Genomic DNA, 20,245 nt, shown 5'->3' with positions numbered 1-20,245 from the left:
TCTTTTTCTTGAGAGAGAGAGAGAGAGAGAGAGAGGGGTTGATTTACAAATAAGTTACTCAGTTTTTGATGCTCTACTTACACTTTTCTCTAAATCGATGGCAACAGGAACCATCATATCAATTACAGTTCCTGCCTTGTACAGCAAATATGAGGAGCCTGTTGATAGGTATTGAGGAATAATCCACCGACAATTTTCAAAGCACTATAAAATAGTGGATGATGGTGTTTTTAGCAGACTCCCCCGGAGTTTTTCTGAGAACAAGGATTCATGGTTCTGAAATTCTAGTTTCGGTAATGAGTAACAAAGTGGGCTGTTTTGGAGTTGCAGTTGCTGTTCTCAAGTTATCTGTATGTTTGTTATTTGTTTGTGGACCAAGGCCGAAATCCCTGGTTCTCTCTGTACATAATGGGTGGAATGCCCATTCTCTTTCATTAGAATTGATTAAGAAAATTTGTGAGCTTGGCACAGCCGTGTAGATTTGGAAGTTTTGAATAGCCAGCTTTTCTTCTGTTACAAGTTCTTGAAGCAGCTCAGAGGCCTAAACTTTATTTTGTGAAAACCCCAAAACAAATGGCTTTGGCCATGTGACCTATTATCATAACAAAATCAGTCCACTGGGCAAAGATTATCGACTTTATGGTTACCAGCTATTGCAATAATTCTGGTTTTCCATGAACCTCATGGGATGTTTTTCATGGCTTGCTCATAATTTATTAAAGAAAGTTAGGGCCTGTTTGGTTGTGTTGTTTAAACAATAATTTTCGTTATTTAAATAACGCAACATGTATTTCTACAATACTTTTTCACTCACACATATTTTCACAACACTTAAATAACCTTACTAGAACAACATTATCAAACGGGCCCTAATTCTTTGTTGAAAAATCAGGATTGAGTAAGCAAGAAGCCAGAAAGCAGAACGCTAATTATCTGTTCAATAATCAGGAATGCTAACCCTTTACTGTCAAGTAGGCTAGAAGCTAGAAAGACAACCTGAGTTTCAAGTTCACAATCAGATTGAATTAATATAGTTGGTTATGATCTTGACCAGAAAAACCTATTTAACATGAAAGGAAGCTGTCAGATATGCCTGCATGATAATCAACTACTTACAGAATTTTCAGTAATGGTATAGATTTGATGTTTGTTTGTTCAAAATAACAAGATCAGAAAATCGACACTAATGCTATGGAACAAAAGCAACACAATGTATTAAGATTTGAGAATCTGTTTTCTTATTATTAGATGCACATAATCGGGGCATTATGGAGATAGAAGTTCAAATAGCATTCAAACAGGTATCATTTACAATGACACATAATTAGCATGATCTGATTTTCCAAGAGAAAGGACATCCTCTCAAAAGTAGTTGTCACTTAAATTTTATCAACCTTAGATATTTAAGTTTAATATATGGTAATTCCATACACAAGCCACCATCAACTTCAAAGTAGAACCCTTCTCAAAAAAAAACTTCAAATTAGAACAGCTGCACATATAGATAGGATAGGCAAGTGCCCATAATTCTCTCCATAGCTAGCTGATAGAACAGACTAATCTTTCAGCACTTCGTTTGCCTTGTTCAACCACACATTGTAAATATCTGGAGAGAATAGAACAAAGTGTACCTGCAAACGATACATCATGCAAATGCCAGTTCACAAGAAATTGCACATTTATAAGAACCAAACAACTTTGCCACATAAAATAAGTGAAGATATTGGAAACGTGGAGTCCAAAGCAAATAAAAAAAGAAGAAGAAAACAATAGAGGAATACCTCTTTAAAGTCATTTGAGGACTCTTTAACTGTAGATATAGCTATCGTCGCAGCTTCATCGAAAGGATATCTGAAAGATATGATAAGGAATATAAAGAAGCTATAATTGTCATACACTTTTTATGGACATCTAAAGAGGAGAAATTAGAATCCATAACTATACCTCAGTCATTTATAACTTCTACTGAGCAAGTCATTTTCATAATGTTTTTGTGGCCAAAATTATGAAGAACATTGGTAATTTTCCTCATGTTATTGATTAGAACTGAATTAAGAGCACGTTAAAGCATTAGTTATTGAAAGGCCAAAAATTTAATTGAGTCAGTCCACATCACTTAGGTAAATGAATTCCCCATTCGAAATTCTCGTCATTAAGGGCAACAGATGTTAGGATTCAATACAAGCAACCAAGAAGATAAGCCGTTTTTCTAGGTTATAAGAAATATGTGAAATCCTGTGCTTGAAACACCATGTTAGTAACAGCTGTTCAGCTTACCCATACACACCGCAGGATATGGCAGGAAATGCAATATATTGAATGCTGTTTTCTTTGGCAACACTCAAGCTGTTCCTGTAATTGATTTGGAAAAAATAAATCATCTTTAACAGTGACAAATACAACATGCTAACTATAATAGCAGCAACATACACAATAAGTACCTATATGCATTTCTCAGAGAGGCTTGAGGGTTACTATCAGCATTGTAGATGGGTCCAACGGTGTGAATTACATGAGATGCAGGCAATTTAAAACCTCTGCATAGTTATGATACAACTAGTTAGTCTATTCATATGTGTTTCGGACATACAAGTTAAAATGATGCCGTAAGTAAAAAACAGAACTTAGGCCATAAGAGCTTACGGGGTAATCCTTGCCTCTCCTGTGGGGCAACGAACTCCTGGCCTGACTTCTGGAACTTTATAACATGCTTGAAGGAGGTCTGGACCAGCAGCTCTATGTATAGCTGAAAAAAAAAAAAAAACACAGAAGCATCAAAGTTATGGTCGTTGACTTATTGCTATTACAACAAATACCCATAAGAGATTAATGTATTACCCCCATCTGCACCACCACCTCCAAGCATTTGCTCATTTGCTGGATTAACCTGCAGAACATGTCCCTCAAAATGAAGAAAGACGCACTGGAACTCATAGTAATTGATAATTCATTGCAAATAAGAAGCTACATAAAGTAGCTTCTGAATCCCTAATTATGCAATCAGGTAACACTGGCACCCACAGCAATAATTACCTCATACATCCGATATATGCATCCTTCCTCTCACAGCAAGTGAGTTCCACGACCATGTAGGTCCCACATGCTACAAGAAAAAGGATACATGTATCTGATGCATGAGATACCATCGGACACTCGTTGGTATTCAATGGTTCCATCATTTTAAAGAAACACAACCCTTAAATTGATAGCATAACTGGTAACATGAAATCACAATTCAAAATCAAAATACAATACACATTCCATTTCTTCCTTCCATCCAATTCTGTTAGTGTTTTTTTTTTTGGGTATGTGTATGTGTGTGTCGAAATGTAGTACATTTCAAAATTTCAGGGACGAAAATTTAACTGTATAAAGTTTAATGATGAAAATAGAAGATGGGTCATGATATTTTAGGCTGTTCACTAAGATCGACAATATCAATCAATACGCAGTTAAACACAGATTAATCAACAACTTGTTTGGCCATTATAAATAACGAGAACTCAATCGATTTGCTCATTGGACAGTTTTAATATAATCCACGCCTCAATGAGAGAGAGTAATATCAATTTGCTCAGTCATATACCATATACATAAACAATGTTGTAAATGCAAAGAGAGAGAAAGAGAGAGAGAGAGAGGCACTGACAATGGCATCGGTTTTGGAGTCAACGAACCATTTGGTGATATCCCCCTTCTGAATAACGAGAGCTGCGGAAGGAGACAGAGGGAAGCGAACGACGCCGTCTCCTCCTTCATTGGAAACCCTAGCAGTAGAAGATGTAGCGGCAGCCATTAAAAAGGGTGGTGAAGAATGAGTGAGACGGGTTCGATAGTGGAATGTTGTTGTAGAAGTAGGATTCGGGTTCAGCGTTGAAGAAGAAGTGATGATAGTTTTGGTTGTTTTGAGGGTTCGGGAAGCTACGAGTAGTGATCGTCCTCTACACCAAGTGCTACTACTCATCAGGAGGAGGGTGGGTTCGGGAAGCTTCGATACTTTCTTTTCTTTTGGTCTCTCAGCACTTCCAGGAATTGACCAATCTTCTTGCCCTCACCTCTCTACTATTGCCTACGTGTCACCTGCTTGTTTGTTACCATTTTTATTTCTCTTTTTTATTTAGGGGTAAAAATTACACCTTAAATTTAAAGGTTTTATTTAGATTTTAGGGTTTGAAGGTTTAGAATTTAAATTTTACTCCTGACGTTTTAAAATTTACAATTTACTCTTTATTTATTTTACCAAAATACACTATGGTTTCTCTATCTTTAACTCAAATTTTATTTACACACTAGGTTGAAAAGATCATCTATATGTAATTTTAGTCACATAGCTTTTTTAATAAGTTGTTTGATTTGTTTAAATGATATAGGTAGATAATCTTATAAATTGTTGTATAATGTATTGGAAAGTATAGACAAAATTGTCATTTTTAATATTATAAAAGTATACATGATCTATATAACATCTAAACTAATAGCGCCCATTTTTTCATGAACCGTGTATCTTTTGGCCCTTCTATTTTTTTTGCTAAAATATATATGTTCACCAAATGTACTAGAGTATTTTTTGAATTCAAATTAATTAGGTCACCCCCATAGGGATACTAAAGTGGTGGGTTTATTGGTTTGGCCGTGACATAAACCTAGAGACTATATCTTTAAAAATGCTTAATAGTTATAAATATTATAAAGGATTTAAAAAAAAAAAAAGCTAGGGTTGTTGCTTCCCCTAGTTTAACTAGAATCTAAGGTTGAGACATGGACACTGCTAGAATATCTTGCCTCAATTAGTTCATTACCATGGTTGTGCATTGGGGACTACAAACGAAATCACAAAAGTTGCTGAGAAGGAAGGGGGCAATGAACGACCACCTCACCAAATGGCCAGATTTCGAAGTTTGATGCACCATTGCAGATTTGTTGATCTTGGCTTCTATGAAGCACCATATACGCGGTTTAAAAATCACTCAGGTGAAGGTCGTTTGAAGATTCGATTGGACTAGGGGTTGGCAATTAGTGCATGGAGACAGAAATTCCCTGAAGCTACTATCAATCATATTGAAAACTCGGCTTCAAACCACTCTTTTCTTGCACTCCAAATAGCTTCAACAGGGAGATATTAGCAAAGGAAACACAACAAACTTTTTCGGTTTGAGGCTATGTGGCTTCAGGATCCTAGGTGTGATGAGATTGTCACCGAATCTTGGCAGGAAGGCTTAAATAAAATCGGGGGCAACCAATTTATAAATTGCATCACTAAGTGTAGTGAGAGACTAAAAGTCTGGAACAAGGTGAAATTTGGTCATGTGGGAAGGAAAATTGCAAAGCTACAGAAGCGATTACATGAGCTGGTACTCCGGAGAACAACAAGACAAGGTGAAGTTGAAATTCTTCAATGTCGAAAGGACCTGAATATTTGGCTAGATGCAAAAAGTACAATGTGGAATCAATGGTCTATCAATACATCGCTGGTTAGTGGGGATTGAAACACTGGTTTCTTCCATGCGAAGGCCTCAAATCGGTTTCAAAGAAATACTATCAAAGGCTTATGTGATGAAGCTGGAGCATGGCATGAGGACGTAATGGTGGAGATTATTGTTGTGGGTTATTTCAATTCAATTTTCCAATCAAATGAACAATGTGATGCAACTAAGGTTGTGGAATTCATTCAACCAGTAGTCTCAAGTTCAATGAATAGCACCCTAAGCTTAGAGTTCAAGGTCGAAAAGGTTACAAGAGCCCTTAAATAGATGCACCCAAAAAAAGCACTAGGACATGATGGTATGCCTCCTTTTTTTTATCAACATTACTGATCTTTAGTTGGAAACTGTGTTACACAACCTATTTTGGATTTTCTAAATCATGGAACTATCCCACCCAAATTTAATGAAATCCATATTATCCTAGTCCCCAAGGTGAAAAATCCAACTAAGATTACCCAATATAGACCTATTAGTCTTAGCAATGTTGTGTCTAGGCTTGCTTCAAAGGTTCTTGCTAATAGATTAAAAAATTTCCTTCCAAATATTATTAGCGAGAATCAAAGTGCTTTTATGTCCAAGCGTCTTATCATTGATAATGTATTGGTTGTTTTTGAAACAATGCATCACATAAGCCAAAAGAAATGGGAAGGTGAGAGAGATGGCTCTAAAATTAGACATGAGCAAGGCTTACGACAGAGTGGAATAGGGATGCCTAGAAAAAATTATGCTCAAGATGGGCTTCAATACAAATTGGGTTGATCTTATAATGAGGTGTGTGCGCTTTGTCACTTATGCTATTAAAATCAATGGAAAACTCCGAGGCATTATTATCCCAACTCGAGAATTACGCCAAGTGGACCCCCTCTCTCCTTACCTTTTCTTGTTTTGTGCAGAAGGTTTGTCAGCCCTAATTAGAAAATCAATGGAGCGTGGTGCCATTAAGGGGATTGCCGCCTACGCAAGAGGACCATTGATCTCCCACTTATTCTTTGCTGATGATAGCTTGATTATTTGTCATGCCACAGGAGAAGAATGCTCTAACTTAGTTGATATCTTGGAAAAATATGAGTTAGCTTCAAGCCAACAGCTGAACAAAGAGAAGACTTCTCTCTTCTTTAGTCTTAACACACCACAAAATATCCAATATGAGATCAAGAATAGATTTGAGGCAGAGATCATTAAACAACATGAAAAGTATCTAGGGCTTCCATCATTGGTAGGGAAGAATAAGTGTAACACCTTCCATCAATTAATTGAGAGAGTGGATAACAAACTATCTGGGTGGAAAGAGAAGCTATTGTCTAATGCGAGAAAGGAGATATTGATAAAAACAGTGGCACAGGCAATACCAAGTTACACTATGAGTGTATTTAAACTCCCAAATGCTTTACGTGATGAAATGACTAGTATGATTCACAAGTTTTGGCGGGGCCAAACCAATGAGAGAAGCAAAATGGCATGGTTGAGTTGTGATAAAATGCGTTTACCAAAGGAGGAGGGTGGCTTAGGTTTTCGCGATCTCAATGCCTTCAATCTCACTTTACTAGTAAAGCAAGGCTGGTGCTTACAAACTAATACTACATGACTCGTTCATAGGGTCTTCAAGGCACGATATTTCCCCAATGGGGACTTTCTATCAGCTGAACTTGACAACCATCCGTCGTTTGCTTGGCATTGTATATTAGCAACACAACCCATTGTACAAAGAGGGCATTACTAGCAGGTTGGGAATGACCATTCACTAAATATTTTGAGAGATAAATGGCTTAATGAACCATCTACATTTAAACTCACATCCCGATCGGTTAGTGTCCCATTCGATGCTCATGTGTCTCTGCTTATTGATCCTTACACTAGGGCTTGGAAGGGAAGGCTGACATGGTTACACAGATCTTCTCCTCTTCGGATGCCTCTGCTATTTTAAGCATTCCCCTTAGTTTTCAGTTTCCAAGTGATTGGATGATATGGGCTTATACTCCGAAAGGGGATTTTACTGTTCACAGTGCTTATAGATTGCGTTGGATGGATGAGGTGATTAATGGAAACCTGGGGGAAGCATCAAACAACCAGAATCGTAATATATTTTGGATGACACTCTGGGGTCTCAACGTTCCTAATAAAATAAAGTCATTCGCATGGCGAGCATGTAGAAATATTATTCCAATGAAGGCTAACTTGTGTCGACAGAAGGTGATTGATAATTCCATCTGTGAGGCATGCAGGTTGGAACCAGAAAGTAGTGGACAAGTATTCTGGGGTTGTAAGAAAGCACGAGAAATGTGGGCACTATCAGCTATTCCTTTTGAAGCACACAAAGTTAACTTCCTAGAATTTGAGGACCTGATCTGGTATTTGAAGTTCAGACAAAGAATAGGGAATGATTTGCTGGAACTTGTCGTTATGGTATCTTGGGCCATCTAGTTCAACCGTAATGAAGTGCGACAAGGGAAAGCTAGACAAACTGGCCTAGCTATTTTGCAAAAGGCACAATACATGTTGGAAGAATTCCAAACGGCTAATTTGGAGTTATTTGAGGTCAGAAATAAGGATGAGGTTCGATGGGAGAATCGAGTTACACCATGGTACAAGGTCAATAGTGATGCTGCAATTTTTACTAGTACCAGCTCAACCAGATTGGGAGCTATTATTCGAGACCATGATGGGCGTGTTGAAGTAGCTCTTAGTAAATCACTTCTGTTACCGTTGGGGTCACTAGAGGCTGAAGCTAAGGCATTGGAGGAGAGTTTACTATTTGCTTGGGATGTGGGAGTTCAGGATGTTCTATTTGAATATGACTCCAAGATTGTCTATGATGCTGTGACTGGATGTAGTGATCCTCCTTCGATAATAAACAACATAACTGAAGGCATTCGATACAAATTGCAAGATCGACAGGCACAAGTATCTCATGTTCATCGATAGGGTAATCGCCCTGCCTATTTATTAGCGCAATATGCTAGGCATATCGTTGATTATGTAACTTGGATAGAGAGAACACCTCCTATTGTTGAGTCTGCTGTGGCTCATGATGTAGCAATGTTATCTTTGTTTTAATAAAAGTTATAAGTTTCTTATAAATAAAAAATAAAAAAAAAACCCACCATACTATAAGTTCATAAGATTTTTGAGAATGTTTTGAGTAGGAAATGAAATAGTTTGAAAAAAAGAGCCTAGAACACCACTATAAATATTATTAAAAAAAAAAAAAAATAGGCTTGGATCTTTTTTGAACTCATGTTATAACATTTTCAACCAAAATCCCTTGAGTTCATCGTCAAACAATGTCAGTATTAAAATAAAATTATTTATTTAATTTTAATTTGAACACAATTTAAGATTGAGTTCATCACCAAACAATGGTGATGTACACTTAATTTTTCTTCATTTCATTATCATATAATTTGGAGTTTGTTTATGAGTTTTTTGTTTTTTAAGAGAGTTTAAACTTATGCCGTCCACTCTGATGATAATTTTTTATCATTAAACTAAACCAATCAACTTTTGGTGTAGGCAAAGATTAAAAGAGTTTGTTCAAGAGTTGTTAGTTGTTATTTTTTGTTTCTCATTATATTAAAAGCTTTTCCAAAAAAAAAAAAAAGCTTTTCCAAACAAATAAAAGTTAAAAAACATTATATTTATAACGTTACCGAAAAAAAAATTGGTAGGGACAAAGACTTTATATTATACAAAGTCACGTCTGCTCTGAGACCTTTGACCATGGAGCTGGAGTAAATGTTCAACAAAACTCCCAAAGTTCCACCATTATTTGTCTTTACAGCGACAACCAATGAACCAAACACGATGAACCTGATAAGCAGGCCCCGCTTAGACGCGATCCTCTCCATATTCGTTACAGTGCACCCTCACGAGACCTCCATATTGCTCCACTCCTCCTCTTGCTTCTTCTTCGTAAGCCTCCCCCCTCCCATCTCATACCACTCTGATTCATTCATTCACCTTTATCACATATTATATATATTATTCTCAATTTTCACTCAACTGGGTCTTTGTTATTTTTTGAGCTTTAGATCTTGAGCGCCTACTTCGTGGTGCTTCCTTTGCGTGACGATGGTGCAATCTCATTGGGCATATCAAACCTGCCGGGTCTCTTTGTGGGGTCCTTGGTGCTTACTTTGATTGCCGCGCCTCTTTCCACTTTCATTTTCTCTTTGCCTAATCTTTCCAAAGGCAAGGTATGTATGAATTGATCTTAAACTCTGATCATAAGAGCACATAGGTGTGGTCATTGATTACATACCGTCCATGCCCCATTATTTTCACTGCCCACAATGGTCATGAGTAGTGTAGTTTTCTCATTAGTTGAACAATAATCACTTCTTTTGGGGTAGCCAATAGTCATTCAAATTCACCTATAACCAAATAAAGTGTGTGAAATCATTAGTTTTGGTGGTACCTGATTGTTCTGCATCTGGTTATCTTCGTGAATTAATTTTCATTTATAGAAGTAAAAAAATGGAAAATTCATTTTGAAGTCAGCAGATTATTTTATTGTTTTGGTTTTCCCTTTAGTTTCAAGTTATGTTTCTTCACATATCCTCCTGTAATAGTTGCTTCTTGAAATTCCAGGCGTTGGTTTTGATACACAGGTTTTTTAGCATATCACTTGTTTTATTCTTCATTCTTTGGCTTTCCTCATCGGCTGGATATTCAATATCCAAATTAAAGGTAAGATTAGATCTTATGATAAAATAATTGTTTTTTATTGAGCTACTTGCTCACTCCCCAAATTTGATTCTGTTTTCATTCCGCACTAATTTGCTCTTTTTCCCCCCCTGTCTAGGGATCAGTGGCTACATCCTCTACTTCAAAAGGGGAACAAAAGGCTGATGCTAATTCTACATACTCTGTAGAATGGGATAACCATGGATGGTTTTATATTTTAGTGAGAGTTGCATTCTTCCTTTGGGTATGAAATTGATCATATTTTTTAATGTCTATTTATTATTTTTTTACTTTTAGATATTGTAGAGTATTCCCAAAATTTAGATCTTCATGGGAATTTTTGCTTTTTTGAAGGTTGCTCTGCTTAATCTAATAACAATTTCTTCAACTTGGGCAAGAGTGATTGATGTCATGGACAGCGAGGTCTGTTTGTTGCCACAAGATATCTGATAACAAGTTAATATTTTGATACATATTTAACTTGTTCCGTATTCAGTCAGGTTCAAGATTGTTTGGGTTCATTGGTGCTGGTGCCACACTTGGCCAGCTTTTTGGGTCATTGTTTGCCACCGGAATGGCTTGGTTGGGGCCATGTAAGATTGCTTGTTCAGCTCCTTGGAAATTGTAAATTTTCTTAACTCTCTTTCCTTCTTGTTTTTGGTGGGTTTTAATCCAAGGATTGATTCCTTGCAGTTCTACTCCTTTTTGCTGCTTTGCTAATGGAATTTGCTGCACAGTCATCAAAAGGGATAAACAAGGATGTATCCCATAATTCCCATCTTCCTGAGGAATTAACTCCCATCAGGTCAGCTATATATCTAATTTTTTGATTGCATAAGTGACTAAAAGATGGTAAAATTCTCTAGGTTATGTTCATAATTTCTCTATCTGTTATAGGACCCAGACATTGTTCAATATCAATCTTCAAAGAACTGGTCTCAATGACTCTATGTTGTGTTATTATCATTTGAAATGTGATATTGACAATGACTGTGGTTTGGTTCAAACTTTGAAAATCATGGAAGTAATCCTTATAGAGTTTTTAGGTGTATGGTTGATGCCAACCCCCTTCCCTTGCGTATTTCCTATCATATCAGTCCTAGGGGGGTTTCATCAGTTTAATCTGTTATAGGACCCAGACATTGTTCAATATCAATCTTCAAAGAACTGGTCTCTATGACTCTATGTTGTGTTATTATCATTTGAAATGTGATATTGACAATGACTTTGGTTTGGTTCAAACTTTGAAAATCATGGAAGTAATCCTTATAGAGTTTTTAGGTGTATGGTTGATGCCAACCCCCTTCCCTTGCGTATTTCCTATCATATCAGTCCTAGGGGGGTTTCATCAGTTTAATCTGTTATAGGACCTAGACATTGTTCAATATCAATCTTCAAAGAACTGGTCTCTATGGCTCCATGTTGTGTTATTATCATTTGAAATGTGATATTGACAATGACTGTGGTTTGGTTCAAACTTTGAAAATCATGGAAGTAATCCTTATAGAGTTTTTAGGTGTATGGTTGATGCCAACCCCCTTCCCTTGTGTATTTCCTATCATATCAGTCCTAGCCTCAATGTAGTTCAACGGCCTTGAATCTATATGCTGACATGTGGTTTATGTAATCTGCATAATAAATATATAAATGACAAGATTCTGTGCCCTTCTGATTTTGATACCCAACCCATGCCCCCAAAAAAAAAAAAAAAAAAAAAAAATCAACTCAGTTTCTGGGTAACTGTTTAAGAAGCTTTCTCAAAGAAGGTTCAAACTGATCTGTTATAGTTTATTGGAAAGCACCATGGGTTGGATCAGGGATGTAAGGGCTAAACCTCATATTTCTTGACTTGGTTTCTTTATATTTCTAGGGAAGCTGATCCTGATCAGCAAAACGAGGTTCATGGTGATCGGCAGACAGCACAACCTCTCAAAAATTCTTCTCCCAAGTTTCCGAGTTCCATGGCAAAGCCTCAGCTTTGGACCATCTTAGATGGACTCCGGCTCATATTGTCTTCAACTTATTTGTTGTACGTGTCTTTGTTCCTGTGGCTTAGTGCAGTTGTCTCTTCATTCTTCTATTTCCAAGTAAGATATTTCTCAGTCGCAAAAAATATACTTTGATTCTAGAATAAACCTCTCAATATATGTTGTGTGATTTGGACTCACATGAATTTTTCTTTGTGTGCTTATAAAGCTAAAATACAAAAAAAAATTTCCTTTGCCATCTTTACCTTCCTCTGATTCTTAGGAAGAATGAGGAAAGGGAAAGGAAGCATAAGAAATGGCTTACTCATTTGATATTTTCCTTGCCAACTTTGTTTGCTGTCCTCTTTTTGGGATCAGACTAAATCTTTTCTCATTCCATTTACATTTTTTTTTTAATTTTTTCTCTATTATTGGTATTGATTACCATACATTATAATAGCTAGCACATATTATATTAATCTGTTAAAAAGAAGACATGTCTTCTTTCATGCACAAGCAACCCACCCCAGATATGGATGTGTGTCTGTACAGAAATTCCTGTCCATATCCAAAGTCGTGTTTTTAGTGCTTGATTTTCAGTTGGGATCTACACCTTGGTTGAATTAAGTTGGGTTGAGTTTGCTGTGCTTAATTTGTCAACCACCGTTGTGCTTGTAATTATTAATTTGAATTTGTATTCATTTTCTGCTTCTGCAGAAAGTGAGCATAATTGCTGCAGCCATTACTAGCTCTGTTGAGAGAAGAAGATTGTTTGCCCAGATAAATAGTTTCATTGCTGCTTTTATTCTTGCCGGACAACTTACCTTGACGGTATGTTATTTATAAGATGAATTTGGGCTGTCATTTAGATGTTATGTTATGGTGTTACAACAGAGAATATGAGAAATACTGTCTAAAGAACCTACTAAGATCTTTGCCTCCTGAGGGTGCATGCCTCATGGTTAGTTTTATGCTTATATCTGAATTTCAGGTTTTTGTCTCCAATAATGAAACTAATAGGCCTTTTGAGTAACATTATAAAATATAGCTCATTTAAGGCCTGAAAAAAGACAAGTATTGGGTTGGCAGCTGATGGATATATATCATGGAATCTATTTTTATAAGCTGTAAACCTCTTAAATGAAACTTCTCTCTTTCTCCACCCCTCCTCCCTTTTTTATAAAGGTAACAAAGAAACAAATCTACAAAAGAAGAATCTAAGGAGTATTCAATTTGTATACCCTTTTTTTTTTTAGAATTACATAAGCATAGCATTTTGTCCTCCCCTCCTATTTGGAGCTGGAACGAATGGAGACTATGGGAAAAAAAATGAGCAAAATTTTTTACTCCAATCATGAGTACATCTCACAAACATGGGGATCCACTGGATTCCTCCATTTCTCATCTCAATGTAATCCAACATCATGGCCTCTTTGCTAACTACTAAGTGAAACAACATAGGATATAGGATATAAGGATGCTACACTCCTATCCGAGCACCAAAAATCCTCCCAGAACTAATTCTTCTGCCATCACCTAAACCAAGCCCCCCAAATGTAGAGAAGAATCCCATCCAAGTCTAATTGCCTTCCAAAGTACACAACCATATGAATGATGACCCTAATCCTTCAATGTCTTCTTTATTTTTAGTTTGGGTGGTAATTCGGAGGGGCCCAGGTGTGGTAAATCTAGATGGTACCTATATTCTTCTAGACTTAAAATTCTTCAAGCTTTTAATGTATTGTTGATTTTCTGTTAGTAGTTTTGAATATCCATAATGATTGACTCTAGTACAAAATCAAGACTTCTAACCTTGAGAGGTGGCAGTTCCCTTGGAGATCTAGGAAGTGCCATATATCAATTTCCTTAGCAATTTAATTATTGTTTTATGCAAAACTCATTTTGTCAACTGCAGTTGTACACGTACTAATTTTTGTTAAATATATTGGAATTGTGATTCCTGTTCCTATTTCTAGACATGTAATAAGTTTCTATGCATTATAAGGCATCTTTGAGAAAAAATACGTAACTCTTTGGAGGAAAAACAAAGACATTTTTCCTAGGAGCCTTTATCATCTTAAAGTGGTATAAATTTTCTGCTTTTTCGTGTATTGTGCCCTGATGTTGCATTTTTAAAATTCGATAGGATATAGGATCAATATCTCCAAGTATTATATATGTCCTGCAAGTTAATGAAATAAATGTATCATCATCTATTTAACTTTTATTATTTATGTTGCTTTCATTTGTTAAAATACAGGGGCGCATTCTTACTGTTGCTGGAGTTACTATAGCTATTTGCTCTGCTCCTTTTGTTTCATTCTTAAATTTGATTGCTATTGCCGTTTGGCCAACTTGGGTAGCCGTTGCTGTGTCTGAGACCTTGCGAAAGGTATGTCTTGTGTAAATGCGACTTGTGTTTTCCTTCTTAGACCCATTTTTACTCGTTCTGCAGTCATCCTCTGGTTTTATTGTTGATTAAATTTCACTCCACATATACATTCTTAAAGGGAAATTATGTTGTGTTTAGGAAGAAAGATGGCTGAAGTTGAAGGTCGATATATGATTGTTAAGTAGGTTTAAAAATTCCAACTTTATTATTGTGCAGGTTGTCACTTATGTTGTGACCAGGCCTGGAAGAGAACTCCTATTTACAGTTGTCTCACAGGATGAGAAATACAAAGCAAAGGCATGACCCTTTTTTTCCCGGAATTTATTTTTGTTTCTGTTTTAATCACATAGAAACTATTGGCAGCTGGTTATGTTTATGTAAATTCAGAAGTCCTGAATTTAGTTTTAGAGATTCCTCAAGTTGAGATAGGGCTTTGATCTAAAGAGAAAACATGGCTTCAGAACATGCCATCTGTTATTGGAATACATTGTTTCAGTGTGTGACTTATACTACATTAATTGGATGCCACACACATAAAGGGTTAATAGCAAAGCTCATCAATACACTCTCTGAGTATATGCTACTGCAGGTGTGTATAGATGTAGTTGTTCAAAGACTTGGAGATGCTACCGCTGCGGGGATGTACAAGCTACTTTCTAGTACTCTCGATGGGAGAACATCAACTGTCTCAATATATGCCTTACCTGTATGTGTATAGTTAACTATACCTCTCTCTTCTTTTTTGTTCCTTATATTCTTTTTGGTTAAGGTTAGATTCTGGAGAATTTATTCACCTTTGTTTCCACTACTCAGGTGTGCTTATTGTGGATAGTCACCGCATTCCATTTAGGACGCCGTCAAGCACAGCTTTCAAAGCTACAAACTTCCCCCACTTCCTAAAATGTTGTAAAATTTTAATGTACATTAGTTGCAGGATATAGGCTACAAATATAAAATTTTAAAAGTTTTGAAATGTTCTACAAGCAGATTCATAGATGTCCACTTTTTTTCTTTCATTTCTTTTCACTGGAAATAATGATGGTTATTAATTCATCAATGATTGGCACAAAAAGGCCAATTTGTACTAAGATACGTGATGCATGTACACACTCTTGATTCGCGCCATCTAACACCTCCATTGAACGCTCTCATTGCTAGCTGGCTAGTAGAAGGGGAAACAAAAAAGCGAATAGATTCTTGCACTTCAGTCCATTTGGTCCACTTAAGTGTACCTAAGAATGAGAGAGTACTTATTCTAAATCTGAATTAATTATAAAATTTTTTTTATCTCAATCTTGTTCCAAATTCTACTAAATTTTAGCAATTTAATCTCAAATTTGTTACACGTTACACATATTTAATGAATCCAAACTCATCCATTTATTTATTTTATTTTGCTCAAAAAGAGAAAATTTAACATTACTTGTTATTAAGTTCTAAGACATTAATTTTTTGGAGGGTTGTTGCTTCTTATATAGATGCATAGGTCGAGCTTAGCCTAGTTCTTATAATCGTACAGGATTTAAATACCAGCATGGACTCTACCTTGACTATGGTACATAATTGTGATTTGTTTTGATGGATAGATAATTATGATTTGTCAGTATTAATAAATTATTAACACTGACGTGGAAAATTGTGAAGCCTCCAAAGCAAGGTGGCAAATTTTTCTGAAGTCCAAAAAAGCTCAAATGTTTTTGGCTTTTATAGATTATATAGATAATAACTGGTCAGATGACCAAATATCAAAAGCTACTGCAACTGCTAAACCCCCAGTGCCATCTTGGCAGCTCAATTTTATTTGCTTCTTAAATACATTATTTGAATCTTAAATCATACGTACACAATTGAAGCTAGATTCTAATTCTTTCGAAGAGAGGCTGGTAAAGTATACTTGAAAAGCTCCAGCTTTGAGTGCAGCCATGAAATTGCCCCTGTGCCCACTCTATGTTTCATAATCTTGATATTTATCATTGTTAAGATGCCGAGAATTTCTAATGACATGGAAACCTGTAGGCATGAACATTGTATCAAAAATATCAATATGGTTGGAAACTTAAGCCAAGCACACGACTAATTTTTTTGGATGAAAATAACAACTTCATTTAGTTTGGCTCTGGTAAAATGATGACTCAGCAAACTCAAATGAGTTAAGAGAAGTAGAAAAACATTTCAATCATCCATGCAAAGAATACTACATCATAGAGACAATACTGCATTGGTTACTGTACTTGTGACTGCTACAACAAGTGGGAGAAGGGGGTTCAAACCTTGGTTCTCCTCATAAAGGAGACCAGAAAAATGCTACTAAGCTACAAGGATCTTGGTGTTGCTGGCAAATATAAGATGTAGCAATAATGAACACATGAAAAGGTTGCAAGACAAAGGTTAAGGGAGTTCAGCAAGCCATCCCATCTGGAATTATTAGCCTAAAATTGGCCCAACAATTGGGTCATAAGCAGGTAAGTCATGCTTTGGTTTGAAAAAACATAACATATGGAATTGAATTAAATTCCATGAGTCTCTCTTATTATTATTATTATTTTTTAGTTTTATTTAGGTCATACATATGTTTTGCAGGTGTTTGAGGAAAGCCAGTAAGCATGTTGAATATCAAAGGCCAAATGTCGCAGCAGCTTAAACTAAATTTTTACAAAAGACATGTTTCACTGTCTTTAGAAGGTAGTAGAGAAGTCATGCTCACATCAAGTATATCTGCTTATTACTCAAACATATAATCCTTGGAAAGACCAGCTCCAATATATTGAGAGCACAGCTGTGAAATTTCAGATTAGGCTGAAGTAATTTTAATTTTAAAGGGAGAATTTTGATATAAAAAAATTAAAAAGAGAAGCACTTACCTAAGTGCTCAACTTCCACGGAGGGAACGGACACGGTCTTGAATCAAGTTCCTCTCCCATTCTGCTATACCCTCAAATGCATATTCTGGAAGATTCTCAAAAGGCTCTTTCCATGGGTCATTCTTAGCTAGATCATAAGTGGCTCCACGTATTGCTCCCTTATTGGGGCCACAAGGCCTTTTTGCAGTTAGTGTATCATATGCTGTATTCAGCTGTCACATAGCCGCAAATCAAAAAATGTTGCAACTTTTTAATAGTCTATCTAAGAAACCTTTTAAACATCTCTATACTCAGTTCAATACGCATACTTCCGAATTCAAATCAGTTTCATGTAACAGTTTAAACTTCAACTCAGCCTCAAAACTAAGTTGCTATAAATGTAGAAAGTGCTGTATTTTCCAGAGCATGCGAAGGAATGAACATAGAGATTATGCATGAATCTTTTCATGAAAAAGGTATGACAGTATACAAAAGAGTGAAAGACTCACACTCATCCCACAAAACCAGAACATGTAAGAGATTGCAACAGCTGGTGCCCTCCCCAATCCAGCAGTGCAGTGCACATACACTTTTCCTTTCCCCTCAAAAATGGCCCATTCCAGTGATGAAACAGCTTTAGGTAATCCACTTCTCAATGAATCTGGATCAAAGTCTCTTGCCTACAATTCATAGACAAATACAGTAATGCAATTACTCAAAACACCATAGATCTCTCAGATCTCAATGTGATTGATTAATCAATTTATTTATGGGTTTCCACCAATACTATAGTAAAAACTCAACAAATCATTCATCCCAAAGAATTTCCAGAGTAGGACTTCAGTTTATGCCCAATGACTTGTATCTATTATCTTTTAAGAAGTAGTGCTACAAGAAAATTTTACTTACAGGCCTCCTCATGTGACGGATTCCAAGTTCTTGACATCTTTTTATTATCGACTGCAAGTCAATTCCCCAATATTCAACATCCTTGTCCTGCTGCAAGTTCAAAATATATGCCACGTTCTCTTCCTGTTTTAGGTGATTAATATCTTCAAGTTTCTGTGGCTGGGAGCCCACTATCATATTTTCAGTTATCAGAGTATAGTTCATGCCTGCACATTGGTCAGTAAGGAAACCTGAATAAAAAACATGGAACTCGTTTTTTCTCCATCTGAGATGTTCATTCAAATTAGTTATCCACATGGTCATTTATATCAAGGCAAAACCCAGATACCATAAATCAAACCTCTCTCACTCTCTCTCTCCTCAAATCATTGTCATTGTTATTCTGACAAAGAGATATTGCTCTAATTAGATACTTTTACTCAAATGAACAGATCTCAGAACCTATATTATCAATAACGTCCAGCAAAATGGCTATGTCAGCTGCTGCATATATGAGTATGCTATTTATGAATGAATATGATTGCATCATAAGTTGTTCAAACAGAAAAATTCCTTTGCTGAAAAGAAAAGGAAAAAAGAATCTTTTTTTTTTTTTGGGTGAAGAAAAAAAAAATGACAATAGTGCAATGCAGAACTTTTTCATTGGTACCTTTTCAAACTGTTTTTGTTGGTCAAGAAAACTATATTGTCCTGTCAAACTGGCATGACAAATACTTAAAAAAGTTGCTCTTCTGGCACCTTTATCTTTTGTAGGGTGGGGAAGGAGAAGAAGCAAGAGTAAAAGAGTCAATTAACACCATTACTTTTATCTACTTCTCTAAAAGGTATCATTATCTTAAAGCTCAACTATAAACTAGCATAGAAAGGCCAAATCGAAAAAGGGGAAAAAGAAAAGACTCTCATAATGCCGATTCGAATTGAGTTATTAAAGACACGAATGAAACATTTGCTAATAGCTGTAAAACCAAACAATTAATAGAAGACACATAGCTACTATATGCCAATATAACAAAATTCATAAACCAGTCTGTCTGTTCCATAAATTGAACCCACCATGCCACTACCCCGTTAATTTTTTCATTTCCTGATAACAAACTTACCAATATTAGAACCTTTTCTTTTATATATATGCACGATGTGATTTGAAATTTATAATGATTTCTATTAATTATTAGTCAACATACTAACGAGTTTCAAATCCAAATTCTTTATTTGATGAACTTGAAAGAAGATAACTATACAGCCACACATATAGGTGGACCACAATCCTATATGACAATGAAGTGTGAATTATTATCAAGAAGAACAAATAGGGAATAGAAGAGAGCTGACCAAGATCATGGTGATACTCATAAGGGTTCCTCATCATCCCCTTCATAGCAATGTTGTACTCTTCCATCTTGTTGGTCTTTGAATTGGAGGCTTTTTTGCTTGTGTGGTTGTGCTGCTCAATCCCACTCTGAGTCTCAGGTAGTTTGCAATTAATCTTTCTCAACCTTGAGCTACTCGTGGAAATGGACACAAAGGAATAGCATGCAGAGTTCATCAATATCTTCTTGTTTTCAAGAGGAGCTTTGAGGACTGAATAAGAAAGCAAACTGTTACCGACACTTCCCATTTTACACGCTCTACTATAACTTCCAAGCTACTACTGTACCTCTTTAGTTCAATAGTTCTTGAACTTTGTTTCTCTTACTCACGGGAGATTGGGGTGCGAGATTTATGTAGGATTCAACTTGTTTCAGATGATTTGACTATAATGACCTTGTCGAGTGCTAGATTTTATGTAGGACTTTGGTGATATCTTCCATTTCCATTTCCTTTTTTTTTTTTTTTTTTGGAAGACATTTCCTTTCTATATTTATTATTTATTTTGGTTTTTAATTTATTTTTATTATTTTTATTATTATTATTACTATTATTATTATTATTTTTTGGGGGAGAAATGGTGACAATATTGCTGGTACATAT

General features: G+C 35.9%; 3 protein-coding genes across 5 annotated transcripts; 1 reads left to right on the top strand and 2 right to left on the bottom strand.

Moving 5' to 3' along the window:
* Positions 1–1,215: 1,215 nt before the first annotated feature.
* On the bottom strand, positions 1,216–4,075 carry LOC142637864 (uncharacterized). The gene is made up of 7 exons (XM_075811815.1): positions 3,650–4,075; positions 2,839–2,887; positions 2,644–2,746; positions 2,442–2,537; positions 2,278–2,352; positions 1,782–1,851; positions 1,216–1,631 (listed from the first exon to the last, which is right to left on the bottom strand). Exons 1-7 carry the CDS (start codon positions 3,962–3,964, stop codon positions 1,557–1,559), a joined length of 783 nt encoding a protein of 260 aa, XP_075667930.1. The 5' UTR covers positions 3,965–4,075; the 3' UTR covers positions 1,216–1,556.
* A 5,096-nt stretch (positions 4,076–9,171) lies between these two features.
* On the top strand, positions 9,172–15,674 carry LOC142637997 (uncharacterized). 2 transcript variants are annotated; one of them, XM_075811982.1, is made up of 13 exons: positions 9,172–9,392; positions 9,512–9,676; positions 10,071–10,169; positions 10,285–10,410; positions 10,521–10,589; positions 10,663–10,759; positions 10,860–10,971; positions 12,037–12,253; positions 12,851–12,964; positions 14,394–14,525; positions 14,742–14,822; positions 15,115–15,231; positions 15,339–15,674. In XM_075811982.1, the coding sequence occupies exons 1-13, from the start codon at positions 9,216–9,218 to the stop codon at positions 15,423–15,425; spliced, it is 1,593 nt and encodes a 530-aa protein (XP_075668097.1). In that variant the 5' UTR covers positions 9,172–9,215; the 3' UTR covers positions 15,426–15,674. The 2 variants fall into 2 exon arrangements, with proteins under 2 accessions (XP_075668097.1, XP_075668098.1); XM_075811983.1 differs by lacking the exon at positions 9,172–9,392 and having other exon boundaries at positions 9,638–9,676; positions 10,091–10,169.
* Positions 15,675–16,190: 516 nt separating this feature from the next.
* On the bottom strand, positions 16,191–19,976 carry LOC142638671 (phosphoglucan phosphatase LSF2, chloroplastic). 2 transcript variants are annotated; one of them, XR_012845040.1, is made up of 6 exons: positions 19,607–19,976; positions 18,275–18,480; positions 17,875–18,045; positions 17,387–17,598; positions 17,230–17,301; positions 16,191–16,535 (listed from the first exon to the last, which is right to left on the bottom strand). XR_012845040.1 is itself a non-coding variant. In XM_075812727.1 (5 exons), exons 1-4 carry the CDS (start codon positions 19,890–19,892, stop codon positions 17,395–17,397), a joined length of 867 nt encoding a protein of 288 aa, XP_075668842.1. In that variant the 5' UTR covers positions 19,893–19,975; the 3' UTR covers positions 16,191–16,535; positions 17,387–17,394. The 2 variants fall into 2 exon arrangements, 1 of the variants encoding a protein (XP_075668842.1); XM_075812727.1 differs by lacking the exon at positions 17,230–17,301 and having other exon boundaries at positions 19,607–19,975.
* Between the last annotated feature and the right edge of the window lie 269 nt (positions 19,977–20,245).

The sequence above is a fragment of the Castanea sativa genome, chromosome 6 (genome assembly GCF_040712315.1).
Source record: "Castanea sativa cultivar Marrone di Chiusa Pesio chromosome 6, ASM4071231v1".
NCBI classification, from domain to species: Eukaryota; Viridiplantae; Streptophyta; class Magnoliopsida; order Fagales; family Fagaceae; genus Castanea; species Castanea sativa.
Note: the sequence above shows the minus strand (reverse complement) of the source record. Positions and strands in the feature narration are given on the sequence as shown.